At 26.8% G+C, this 14,473-nt stretch overlaps 1 protein-coding gene across 1 annotated transcript; it reads left to right on the forward strand.

Moving 5' to 3' along the window:
• Positions 1–529: 529 nt before the first annotated feature.
• LOC112679759 (protein phosphatase 1 regulatory subunit 14C) lies at positions 530–14,152 on the forward strand. The gene is made up of 3 exons (XM_025549670.1): positions 530–1,006; positions 13,512–13,610; positions 14,042–14,152. The coding sequence occupies exons 1-3, from the start codon at positions 758–760 to the stop codon at positions 14,135–14,137; spliced, it is 444 nt and encodes a 147-aa protein (XP_025405455.1). The 5' UTR covers positions 530–757; the 3' UTR covers positions 14,138–14,152.
• Positions 14,153–14,473: the final 321 nt, after the last annotated feature.

Genomic DNA, 14,473 nt, shown 5'->3' on the forward strand with positions numbered 1-14,473 from the left:
TTATTACTTATAAAATAATAAAAATGTTAGAAAATGTCTGTATTTTCTAGAATATTATAAAAATTAATCTAATATTTTTTTTTTTCAACATTTATTGGAATTGTTGAATAAAATATATTATGAATCTATGTTTAGTTCAATAAATCAGTTATAATTTTTAATCTTAGATTAATATAGAATTTTAAGTATTTAAAAATCCATACTTAAAACATACGACCCACAATTATACTGTATACTGATTTACAGTTAAATTAACTGTCTCAAATTGTAAATCGTTAAAATTTAATTTTAACACAATCATCTTATAGAAACAAAAAGCCTAGACACAACAATTTACAGTTCAGTTTTCAAAAGCTTTAACGTTCTTATCGGTATTAATATCCTTAAATATTAAGCATATAAGTCGCTTTATATAGTAATTTTTTGGTAACACTGTTTAAAGATTTGGGAATTTGGCATCCTGTTTATAACCAGCAGAAACATTATTTATTGAAATATTTTTTAGCGATATAGCAGTTGCATACAGTTTAGTTTGATAACAGTCGTTGCGTATATTTGTAGGTACGTTGTTTTTGTGATTAAGAATTTCAATAATTAAAATATGTTGTAAACTCTTTGTACGTATTTTACTGCTTTTAAATAATTGGTAGTTCTATATTTTCTGTTGTAGTTTTTAATATTTTTTTCAAATTAATTTTTACGTTAAAAAATTGTTTTAATTTTTTTATTGCTGTGGCTTAAATTATAATTAACTATTATGGAGTGTAGTTTAGCCTCGACGTACAATAATAACTCTGCAAAACCAAATACTTCAGTATCGGCAAATAGAAGTCCAGCAAAATCTAGATTACATGTGAACTTTACTGAAAAAGTAGAAGTTAAAGAAAAACGTGAAAAGTTTTTAACAGCTAAGTATGGTGCTCATCAAATGAGTCTAATAAGAAAACGTTTAGCTGTTGAAATGTGGTTATTAGAAGAACTCCAAAAACTCTATGATTTACCTAAGGTAAGTTGTTGTGTATATTATTTTTGAAAATTTCAGTAGGCAAAAATATTACAATAAAAATAGCATTGTTTTATAGTTAATTTTAATACAAATAATAATTTAATAGAAGTTCTTTTGTTGGTAACTCAACAATTTCAATGGCAGATAAAAGAGGGGATATTGGGAATAATTGACACCCCCATTGTAAAATACTATTAAAAATAAAGTATATTTAGAATGAATGAATAATAATAAATGTTGACAGTTTTAGTAGAGTATTGTCATTTTTTTTTTTTTGAGAGGAGTCTAAGCCCTCAAGACACCCTTATATATGCTTATAATTCTCTAAATATATATATAATTTTTTCTTTAAAGTGATCCAACCGTAAATAGATACTGAATCTGCCCTTGAACAATTGAAATAGTTGTATTAAATTATTATGTTATGTATCTAAATAACTTGATTAATATCAAAATATTGTTTCAAATTATTTTATTAATAAATTAAATTCTATTTAAATAAGTAAAAAGAAAAAATGTTTCTTGAAATTTTTAACTGTCATTAATATGATTGAAATAAGTTATTTTATAGTTGGTAATTATTTCTACCTCACCTTTTATATTCTACTCAATATATTTCTGTAATGTTCGATAAGATAAAAATGTCCTTATTCTTATTTCACTCCATTCATATATTTATTTATCATTTCATATTATTTTTAAAGCATATATATTTTTTTAGACTCTGTTGAAAAAATACAATATCTTTTAGTTACTTGAATTAATTTTATGAAGCTAGTAGTTCAAAAAATGTTAAATATGTTTTTTTAAATTTAAGTAAATTAATAATGATTATAAAATAGTAATATGTATTAAAATGTATAAATAAGTTCATTTAGATAAATGTATATTCAAAGGGTTATTTACAGCAATAATACAATTAGTATATATAACCAATGCTCGACTTGGAAAAATTAAAGAAGGGGGACTCTATTTATATTAAAAAAAAGAACATCCCCAAAACTAGCTGAGCGTTATGATTATAACGTAATAATAGTTGGGGGACGCTAAAATTTCTGAAAATTAGTTGGGGTACTTTGTTCCCCTGCGTCCCCCCTCAAATCGAGCACTGCATATAACATGAATTTATTTGAAAAATGATGTACCTAGATAGATATTTAAAAAAAAAAATTTTATTTTGATCTTACATTGGACAACATAATGAAGATTATATTGCTATCATTTATTGAAATTGGAAATCTAATTGGTGTTTGTTTTTTTAACACCATTACTTATAAGCAAGGCTCGGAAATTGTAGCATTAAAAATGTTACGTTTTAGTTCTTAATATATACTTAAAATATCTAAAATATGCACCTTAAATAGCACGAAAAATCAAAAAATATGCATTTAACTTGAAAAAAATGTAATTTTACAAATTGTTAAGCTCATTAGACATAGTCTTTACTGATTGAATTATAAAATGTTAAATTACTTAAATATATTTGTAAAAATGTACTTATTATTAAATTATTTTATATATTTACCTTGGAAATTATCCTAGATTATTAAAATGTTTGATAATCTAATGCAATCATAGGCATGTGCAAGAAGTATACAGAATATGCAACTGCATACACTAAACATAGAGCCTTCTATCCAAAATTACAAAAATTAAATAAAAATTATGACATATTTGGTTTTATGTATATTATGTGATTTCGTATTACATTATGATTTTTATTATATTTTTATATTCAGTCCCAGACAGTTTAATTCATTTTTGAAACACAAATCATATGCTATAATAACGATTTAATGTGTTAATGAAATTAAGAAGTACAATAATTCAAGCGAGATTAACTAGCTATCAACTTCAGAACAAGAAATGGCTATAAATTAAAATACTGAAAACATTATTGGTGATATTATAGAACCCAACTGTACGCAGAATCGTTTTATGATTAATTTTGATTATTTATCAAATTTATTTTGTTTTTCATTTAAGTATATAATTAATTACGTTTTTATTTATTTACCTTATTTAAACGTATTACTCAAACCATTTCAAGTGTTATGTATTTAATTTTTTTTTTTCATAATTTATTTTAAATTTTTATTATGAAGACAGCTATAACGATTAAGAAATGGCTATTCAGTCAATTTTTTCAAGAAAAAAAATTAAAATTTTAAATTAAACAGTTATTAAGAACCAGAATTTCGAACGCTTAAATTATCTTACAGTTTTAGTGGAGGGGGGGTGTAGGCAGTGATAGCCTTTTGCATACCCTAAAAAAGAGGTCTGCGCACGCCTATGAATGTAATGATATAATAAGGGAATAACAATGACGTCACTAACTATTAATACATCAAATTGTCAATGAAAACATGAAATAATATTTGATGAAGTCTATTTATTTCCAATAATTAAATTATTTTTAAAAATATAACCAAGTAAATACAATTATTAACAACAAAATGTGATTATTTCCTACATTACATTAAAATATACACGAAAATAGCACTATAAACCCTAAATTAGCAAAATAGCAATGAAACTCGTAAATTTGCAAAAAATAGCAAAATTAAATTTTGTATATGATATCCGAGTAATGAGAAACATATTTGTATCTTACTATGGATGTTCTAGGATGAACCAAGAAAAATATGCATTTGCTAACACTTCCGAGCTTATTAGATATTATTTAGTACACCATAAATATGATTGATAAGTATTGTAATTAATGTTCACATATTATAGTACATAGTAGTATTGACATTTTACTCATTCATTTAAAAAAATAAATCAGTTTTTAAATTAGTTGATAATATTTAAAATTATAAATGTTATTGTTCGGATTTTCACTATTAAGCTGTAATATTAATTTAAAAAAAAAATCAGTTTAAAAACAAATACTTATTTAAACAGCTAAGTCATTTATTTAAAAACTTAATCATTATTTACATATTATGAACATGTCAAAAGATATTTTTATAAATTTAAACTACCTATATAACTTATATCTTACAAACAACATTTTTATACTCGTACATTTTTTTGAATGGCTTGATAATTTTATGTTTGGAAGTAATTATTTTTTGTAATCTTTCTTAGTCTGAATCTTAGAAGCATGACCAGAATGACTTTCTCTACTATAAAATAAAGTAAAATACTCAAAACAATTCGTGTTTAAATTAAATTTATATGTAAAATAATTAGTTTGTATGACCATTTAATAACCATACTTTTTGAATAACTAAATTTAAATTATTCTATAATATAAATACTTGAAGTGATTTTAATGCAGTCGTGTTTTTTTTTACACTTGGGCAGTCCCTCTTAGTGAATGTTATAGATATATATAATGAATAGACCTATTGACATTGTTTTTTTTTCAAATGGAATTTTCTATAGTTATGTTTATTTAATATATTGTATATCTTCATTATATTATTCGTAAGGATGAATGAGTCAATAAACAGAAAAATGTATGAGTATTAGATTACAGGCTGATTTTTTTTGAACTACAATCAACAATTTGTACTCTCTTATATATTATGTTAATACAATCTTATTTTAAAATATATTGTAAAAGCTATTTTACTTCACATTAGCTAATGTAACATTAGTGACTCGTAGTAAATGTTTTGGGGAGACTTAAATTATTTAACATAAACTCCATACAACAACGAACAAGAAAAACCCTTTTATTGGAAAATTAATTATACTTAAAACTTTATTTAATATTTAGTTAATATTTTTAACTTAATTTAATTGTAAATTTTTAAAAAAAAAAACTAATTCAATTCTGCAATTTTTTTTAACTGCGAATTCGCAGTAAACGGTGTACAGCGACCAAAAATTACTGTCGTGAACCCAGTTTCAATAGCGTCTATAATACGCGGGTTATTCTCCCCGGTCCCTTCCGTCCAAGAAGCCAAACCATTAGATGTTAAGCTGGTTACACACTACGCGTTTTCGACGTAGCGTTTTAAACGCGGCGTTCGAACGCCAAAAATCAAATACGCATCAACATAATATTATGGTCATGTTCACATTAGGGAAAAAACAGCGCGTCTGAACACTTTGAAACGCGCAAGTTTAATTTTGAGCATTTTAGACGCGGCAACATGTAAAATTAAACATTGTATTTTCCATTTTGTATTCACACTGGACGTTTGCGACGTCGCATTTTGCAGCGTTTCGGTTTATAATCACTGATTATGAATCAGTTACGAAAATATTTGAAAAATTCTTCTGGATGCTGTCTCAATGCAGAAAAAGTAACTTTAAATCAGGGTTGGTAATATACGTGTATAAAATGTTTTGTACGTTACACATATAATATCCCAAGTATAAAACGTATAAAATGACTAAAACGTATAATTCGATTGGTTTTTGAAGTTCACTCTTAAAAATTAAACATAATTCCGATTTCAGATATTAAGTAAATTTTTTAAATTTTATATATTGTAAAAATATATTTTACTATTATTTTATGTAATATATCTACTTAAGTTTTTCATTTATAATCTATTAATATAAAATATTAAAAGTGTTACAAACATCCCAAGTACAATGAATTTACTATAAATACGTCCGTGATAAAATAATGATAATTATTAACAATAGATTAATAGCACCACAGTTGTTTATTTATAATTTATATTTTCTTATTTTATTGTGTTTAAATTATAAATGCTTTCTTGTTTATAAGGGATTTTATTTTTATACAGTATAATACGTGTTTTATACTATACCGTATTATACTTTTCAACCCTGCTTTAATCGACCTTCCTGAGCTGATGCCTTTTAAGGTTTAGTGGGTGCACCTACCATCGACAGTTAGTTACTATTTTTTTTCTCTCCTTTCGTTGTTGCAATCTTTTATACAATGCATAAACTAAGCAAGCTGCTTTCACATTATCTAATGTATTTATATCTAATCCGTTTAGCGCTATTTTAAAACAAATTAAACAACGAAAGTAACAAAAACGTTGTACGATGTGTACGTTTAAATATTTTTAAGTATTTTGAACGAGGTTAGGTTACACTATCTCCCGTGTTTATGCTCCCGATAATAATTGTTTCAAAAACAAGTTTTTTAAACGCGTACTCAATAGCTTTAGTTTAGCGTCTAAAATGCGTACGCTAGTGCTAAACGTAGTGTGTAACCAGCTTTAAGGTTGGCCTGTCGGACGTCGATTTCAATGAAACGGCAACCGTCGTCGAAATTACTAAAATAGTGTTTCCATCCAAATAACTATTTATAGGTTTTATATTTTGTGGCCTTAAATCTACAATAATAAATTTAGAAAACGCTATAACATATTTTCAATAAAAATAAAAAATTTCTATACATAATAATTATTTACAAGTAGCAGTGTTTTTTAAGGGGCTACGCAGTCTCAAGTCTCCCGTGATGAGCCGCCCCTGCTAATGTTACAAAAAAATTATTTTGCAATATTGCCATATCGCGTTATAAGCTATTATTCGAAATGAGTACCTAATGATAGAAAACAATTCCTTCATTAAAAATAAATACATATACAAATATATATACATTCATTTTTCTATTGTTCTAACTTCCATGACATTGGTAGAAAATACATTGAATTATCCATCTATTATGTTTATTATGTGACTCATAATGTGGTTGACTGACCTCAAAAATTTCCTAAATATTAGTAAGTTTGTCGAAGAAAACCAGTTTTCCATATAGTTCCTTGTAATATCAGTGGCGGCTCGTGCGCAGGTGCAAGCGCACCACCTGCCATTTTATCAAAATAGAATTTTTTATTTTTTAAAACTTAACCGTTGTAAATTGTTTTTTAAAAATATGGATGTGTTATTAAAATAAAAAAAAAATCGACAATATTTTTCGGTAAAGAACTATTATATCGTGAACATATTATTGCTCCTAAAGTAAAAACAGTTATGCCAAATGCACACATCAATCGGTGCGCATCACTGACAGCACCGCATGCCAGTATAAAATATGTATGGTTGACGAGTGGGAGGGTCGCTAATACAAGGCAACTCGGTGCGCAGTTACTATTGCGAACCGATTTAAAAAAAAAGCTATCTACGATTAATTTTGAGGTTTTTCCATTTATAATCTGATTTCTGTGTCAAATGGTTGATATTATTTCATAATATAATAATAGTATATCGCTTCTCCGGTGGAACAACGACATAAGTGCAAATTTTTGACTTTTAGACATAAGTACGACAACAGTACAATAACATTTCATTTTATCGAATGGAACAATGACATAAGTATAATACCTATTATTGACCGCTAGAGAGCAGTGTCGTCATTGTTGAAAATACCAGTTTTTAATCACATGTCCAATGGAACAATTACGTTTTCTGAAGAACAATTACATTTTCACTTACGCCGTTGTTCCACCGGAGAAGCGATATATAAAATAAAATGAAAGATACATTATTTTAAATCAGTAATAACATGTTACATCATAGTAAATGCTTATAATTTACTATTTTGTGCACCACCTATTTTTAACATTACGAACCGCCACTGAATAATATACATTAGTAAATTCGATTTTATTTCCAGGTGTATACATTATTTTAAAGTTTTGATAATAATACCATTCAAAGCTTATTTCATTTTTTGATTGTTTATAAATTCTGAGTATGAGATTTAATAACAAGAACGCTATTTATGTATACAATTTTATGTGTGAACTTGACGTAATTACTAGTTGTATAGTAACTTTACTTTTACATCATACATAACTGATTAACAAGAAAATATATATTTTTATTTTATGTTCACGTGATATAAATGAAGTAATCTGTTATAATTATGAAAACAATATCAAATTACATGACATATTTCATTTACATAAATATTTTAATTTATCAGTCAAATGCAATTTAATTATTTATTAAACTTCTATAGTTAAAATATCATATAAGTTATAATAAATGTATCACATTAGTTATGAATGTTTTGTTAAGCAGTAACATATATCAAATTTATATACATTTTTATTTAGGAATATTTATTAATTTTCTTAAAATGTATTAAAATTAAATTTTTCGGCATTATAAATATACATATAATTCATTATTTATTGAAAATAAAAATTAGTCTCATTAGTGTGTAATAATTTTATAATATTTAATAGTAATATAATTTATAATGTTAAGAAATATCAACTAATATTATTACTAGCCTTTATTATAATAAAATGAACCCAGTGCAAGATTAAGGGGGGCAAGGGGGCAGCTGCCCTAATGTATATTTTTATTTATAATAATTATATTCTATTTTCTAATGTATAAACTATTTTTAGGAAAAATTATTAATTTATTATTGAAAAATATTTACAGCAAATTTAAAAAATTATATTAGTAATATTATATTAAACTGCTGAGTTATTTCGTCAGTCGGCGTTCACAAATTGTGCATACTTTGAGGTAGGATTTACACATCAGTTATCCAATCAGTAAGTAGAATACCATCAATTAGCAATTTTTTGTATACCTTTTTTCCCCATTAAATATTACGGGTACAACGTCCTCTTAACTTAAAATTAAAATATAAAACATACTTATTTGAATTTTGTATATTTATAAAATTATGCCGTAAAGAAACTTCATACTTCTATTTTTATTTTTGTCTTTCTAAAAATAAAAATTACCCAGTCTTTGTTATTAGATTCATGCGTCACCATCGTTGATTATTACAACTGCTTTATAACTCTTTTCATTAAGAACTGAACTTTAATAATCATATAACTATTTATAGAAAACTTATCAAATATTTATTTCTAAATGATAAGTCGTATTTATTTATTATTATTTTTTTTTTTTTATTAAAACAAGACATTCCTAGCCCTTGCTGGATATCTACATCTACGGATATATACAAGAGTTTTTTTTTATCGATATTAACATGATGATAAGATGGAATATATTCAATAAATGACTACTTAGTTAAACAATTATATAATATGATATAAAATAGTACATTATGTATTATATGTGTTATATGTATAGAAATTAATAAATTGTTTAGTAACAAGTAATTATAATTTTAAATTTTCTCGTCTTAAAAAATGTATAATGTTAGCTAATGAGGTCATGTGGACAACCGCATTTGAGGCGTCTATTGGGTGGAGAACGTATGTGTAGATTGTAGTCTAATGACCCTGTTGATTTTTGAAGTGAACTATGGACATTTTTAGCAAAGGCTCTTATATGATCTTGGATTTCTAATATTTGGAGGTCTTTGTGTAGGTTTACTTTTCGTATGAACCATGGTGTATTTGTTATTATTCTTAATATTTTATTTTGGAAAATTTGAATTTTTCTTATGTGTGCAGATGAACAATTACCCCAGATAGGGCAAGCGTGGGTAAGTAGTGGGCGTAATATTTGCCTGTATATTAATATTAAGAATTTTTTGTGTATAGCTGATTTTTTATGAAGTATAGGAAATAACATTGAGAAACTGACACGCTTGTTGAAGTTTTGTGGATATGTGTGGCCACCAGGTTAGTTTCTTGTCAAGTGTAACACCTAGATATTTGACGAACGACTGCCAGGTTATAGAATCGCTGTCGAATTTTAGCAGTAATGGAGTAGAATAGCGACGCAGGCTAAATATAACTGCTGAGCTTTTTGAAGCGTTGATTAATATTTTCCAGCTTTTAAATCACTTGGAAAGTGAATTTAGGTGATCTTGTAGATTGTTAGTTATCGCTTCAAGGTTACGGGATTCGGTGTAAATTGCTGTGTCGTCTACAAAAAGGGCAATGTTGGTGCATGGTGACTGTGGTATGTCAGATATGTAAATAAATAATAATTAATCTTATTAAATAAGATAGTTCCCAGTTTTGAGCCTTGGGGTACACTAGCAGAGATAGGCTGGAGTAGTGTCCCCCCAACGAAAACACTAGTCGGCGGTTGGACTTGTTTCATTATAGCCTAAAAAAACCTAATTTTACTTACGGAAAACAAATATTACCTATTTCATAATACAGTGTATACACGAATATAATTTATAGAATTATTTATTATACAATATAAAATATTATTATATGTATAATTAAATTATTAATTTTAAGAACGTGCGACACTGACACGTATATACATGTTAAAAAGTAAAAATACGACTACATATAGTTAGTTATACTAGATACATTGAGTAAAAAAATTGTAGTCAGCATTTTTTGTATTATTCACCCCCCCCCCCCCGATTTTCATCTTCGGCCCTGAATGTGTTGTGTAATATTTCTGAAAAAAACTTTACATTTGTCTACATCAGATATCACAAATTGATTTGCTGCACGGAAAGGAGGGATTATATTTATATCTTGATTCAATAGTCTTTTAGTCGCTTTCCATAGATTTGAGTCGCCCGGGTGCATATTTGACAAATAGTTATCATAGGACGACACATGATAGATTTGTGGTGCCATTTTTACTTCTTTAGTGAGTTTGTTTAATGTATTTTTATTTGCCGTACTTCTATGGTTTTGCCAAATGCGTCTAGCTTGGTATTTACTTTGAATTAAGAAGGATATACGTTTAGGTTAAATGCCAATTTTTCGTGTTTTGTTGAGTGGGCTTCGAGCACGCTCTTGCGGCTTCCGCAATGACTGTGGTAAGGTGTTCGGACATTTGATCGGCCACTAGGATCATTGGTATTGTTTTTAGTATTATTAAATTCGTATTTACATGATCGGAGAATATGTTCCAGTTTGGTTTTTCTTTAATTAACGAGTTGTTAAACTGATAAGATTGTGAAGACGAATTAATTGTATTTTTTACTGGTATGTCAGGCGAGCTCAGCGAGAGTTTCTTGTATGCATATAAATGGAATTGATTTAATTAATAAAATATCTATGATATCTGGTAGCCTATTAATGTCTCTAGGAAAGTAGGTAGGATCGTTTGGTGCAATTATTGTGTAAGAAGTGTTGGAAATAAAAGTTTGAAGTTTGACTCCGTTCGGATTATTGACACGACAGCCCCAATTAGTATGTTAAGAATTTAGGTCTCCGGCAATTACAATTGAATTGTGTAGGCTTGTCGTAGTCGGGAATATGCATTCTGCGACTGGGTGATTAACACTATTTTGTCTAAATCTTTAGACTAGCAATACTATAAAAAAAGTATTTTATTGATAACTATTTTAACATATTTCAAATAAGATTATTTTATAAAATAAATTATACACTTACAAATGCCTACATTTATATTATTTTATGTTATAAAATTTTAAAATAATAACTTACTACAATTTACCTGTGATGGTTTTCATAGACAGACCCATTTATTTATTTAATTAATTAAATTTACGGGTCAAGCCCTTTACAGATAAGGTACAATATTCTAACATCAACATAATAATAGTATATAAAATAATAGTTAAAATAGATATACAAATTCACATTTTTTTTTAAATAATAGTGATAATATAATAATACTAATAATAATAATATACAATTATTTTATCTCGAAAAAAATGACAAAGCCCTCACCCTAATACAATCACGAGATATATAAAAAAAATCAACATTATTACAAATTTGATTGCAAAAGGTGAGCGCTCTTGGAAAAAAATAATCAGCACACATTTTTTTTAAAAAAAAAAGGTACAAAAAATAAGTTTGAGTTACGTATTGGGTAGTTGTGAGCTACGATACCTATATTATTTAGTAAATCATATACGAATAAAATATCAGAAATTTTACGCTTAACAAGGTTGAATATAAATGGAGTCTAATACTAATGACATAGATTCTTTGGATATAGTTAAAAATAATTCCTGATTCTCCTTAACCTTAAAGAATCTTCACAAATTTAACTAATCCTGTCAGGTTTTACTTCTTTTTGTTTTGAACTATAATTTTTGCACATTAGCCTCGTTGGCCTTATTGGTTGATGGCTAACTGTTTTATAAAGAATTATTTCTTTTTAATGTTTAGATATTACTGGTGAATTAGATAAACTATGGCGTTTTTTAATCAGCATTTCATATTCCAACCAATAATAATATTAAAATAATAAAATACAGAAAATTGAAAATTTTAGCAAAAATATTTTTTATTTAAAATTAAGATTGTTGTAATTCAGTTAATTTTTGAAGTATAAAAAGGTTTGTTTATTAAAGTTGCTTAAAAAAAATTGTATCAAAATATGGTATTGAAAATATGTGTGTATGTTGCTCTTTTAAAAATTGTAAGTTTTATTGTACATGCGCACAATAAAAGGATTACAAATTTGAAAATTATAACGAAACATGTATTTTAATATTTCTCGAAAAGAAAAACCCATTTCAATCTAAGGTAACTGGAATTTCGGCCCAAAATTTATTTACCAATGAAACAGTTACGTCTGTTGACTACCCACTCCAAGTTACAAACCACAAGATACAATTAAATTGTATTTTTAGATAATTAAACATTAAAATTAACAGGTTCAGACCAAATAATTTACAGTAATATTTTATGTTCTATATACAAATTATGTATTAAACTTTTCTGTTAAATAACACCACTTACCCACCCCATTTTAGTCATGAGACATCTGCTTCAATAAAACCCGTGTCATACCACCACTATTGAAAGGAAATGTTTCATGTTACTATTTGAGTGAAACATACTGTATATTAATAAAACAGAGAAAATAATTGCCATTATAAAAAAAGGAATAAAATATAGTTTTAAATGGGAATTATATTTCTTACCGTAAGAAATGGCAAAAAACAGTTGATCTCTATGTATCGAAATTTATTTGTATAAACGCAACTGGTTTGAACTCATTCTTCGGGTCAGATTTGATATGGCAATGTAATTTAATTTATATTGGTGGATAGATTAAGCAAATTAAATAATCATTTTACGTTTAGTCACTAACTATATTGTGAAATGGAACACAACATACGGCGCTACTGGTTACTAAATAGTTACAAATGCGTGAGTGATCAGTTCCAAGTGATTCGACTTCGTCACTTCGAATTGTGTGTTTTTTTTTAAATCAAATATTTTCTTGTTTAATTTTTCTTAATAAATTAAACAATGAACGAACAAAAACTTAACATAAAGTTTGTAGAAGAAGATTCAATTCTCGCGCGGCAACAAATAGTAGATGGTGAAAATTTCTTTCAATGTATGGATGAACCCAAAATCTTCTTTGTTTTCTATTTTTTTTGGTATGGTAATAGTAATATGCAATCATAATTTCTTCATCACTGGAATCATCCATGGTGTTAAAAAATGATGATACAGGTCCTCCTTCCATAACCAATCAGTATAAACTAGTGATTTCGATCACTTTTCAATATGGTCGTGTGCAGATCCGAGTTACTAATGCGTTAGTAATCGATAAGTAATTTAAATCACAAACCCGTTTAGTTTCTAATGAATATCTCCGTGTGTAGACGGCCTAACGTGGCACTATACTGTACGTATATTTGCATGGAATGCACACGTGGAACTGTATTTTGGTACATTAATTTACACACTAATAATTCATTTAATTTCAGAGGGACCCAGCTGTTGAAGGTATAGAATGTGAAGTTGAAGTAGATATTGATGATCTATTAGACATGGATGATGACCATCAACGAACTTTATTTCTTCAGGTAAATATATTCAGGCTATATTCTATAGCAAGGATGGCAAATCCATGGCACGCGAAAATTTTTATTATTATATATTATATAACAGGGATGGCAAATCCATGGCACGCGAAAATTTTTACTATTATATATTATAGGACCTATAATATAATATAAATAATTAACAAAGCAATATTATTATAATTATTATTATTATTATTATTATTATTATGTACCTAAACTAACCTTTTTATACTAATACATTAATTATACAATCAAATTATAATATAACAAAATATAATATTTTTTTCATGGCACGCTCTATAAAAAAAAAAAAAAAAGGTAATTTTAGGCACGCAGTGTTCAAAAGGTTTGCCATCCCTGTTCTATAGCAATAACTGCAATAACTTTTAATTGAAATAAATATATTTAAGTAAATCATATTTATTTTTTAGAAATTGTTATCGTCAGCCAAATCCAAGGAGAATGTCAAAGTACGTAAAATAAATATTTATAAGTTGATATGTGTATGTGTTTCAATTTTATTTTAAGGTTGCTATTTTTGTTAAAACAAAATTAAAATGCTGTAATCTTTCTAGAATATTGATTCCTAATATATTATCGTTTTAAATAATACTAAGAATATTTGAGTATTACATTAAGTATATACTTGTATAAATACTTCTGAGATTATAAGCTTGGGTTTGTAAAACCTACATGTATTACCTTACTCAAAAAAGGAATAAATATAAGTAAAAAATATTTTTAGTTAGAGGTTCAAATGTATACCATATAATTATTTATGGTCAACACGGCGTATATAGTAGTGTCATCGACCGCAGAGACCAAAAATTCGGTAATCGCGACCAGACGCGTCTTGAAAAAAC

Source organism: Sipha flava, unplaced genomic scaffold (genome assembly GCF_003268045.1).
Source record: "Sipha flava isolate LNK unplaced genomic scaffold, YSA_version1 167_pilon_pilon, whole genome shotgun sequence".
NCBI lineage: Eukaryota > Metazoa > Arthropoda > Insecta > Hemiptera > Aphididae > Sipha > Sipha flava.

Excerpts from the sequence above, each read along its gene's own strand:
- LOC112679759 (XM_025549670.1), top strand. The coding sequence starts at position 758 with ATGGAGTGTAGTTTAGCCTCGACGTACAATAATAACTCTGCAAAACCA. Across the intron at positions 1,007-13,511 it reads AACTCTATGATTTACCTAAG|AGGGACCCAGCTGTTGAAGG; the intron begins GTAAGTTGTTGT and ends ATTTAATTTCAG. Across the intron at positions 13,611-14,041 it reads AACGAACTTTATTTCTTCAG|AAATTGTTATCGTCAGCCAA; the intron begins GTAAATATATTC and ends TTTATTTTTTAG.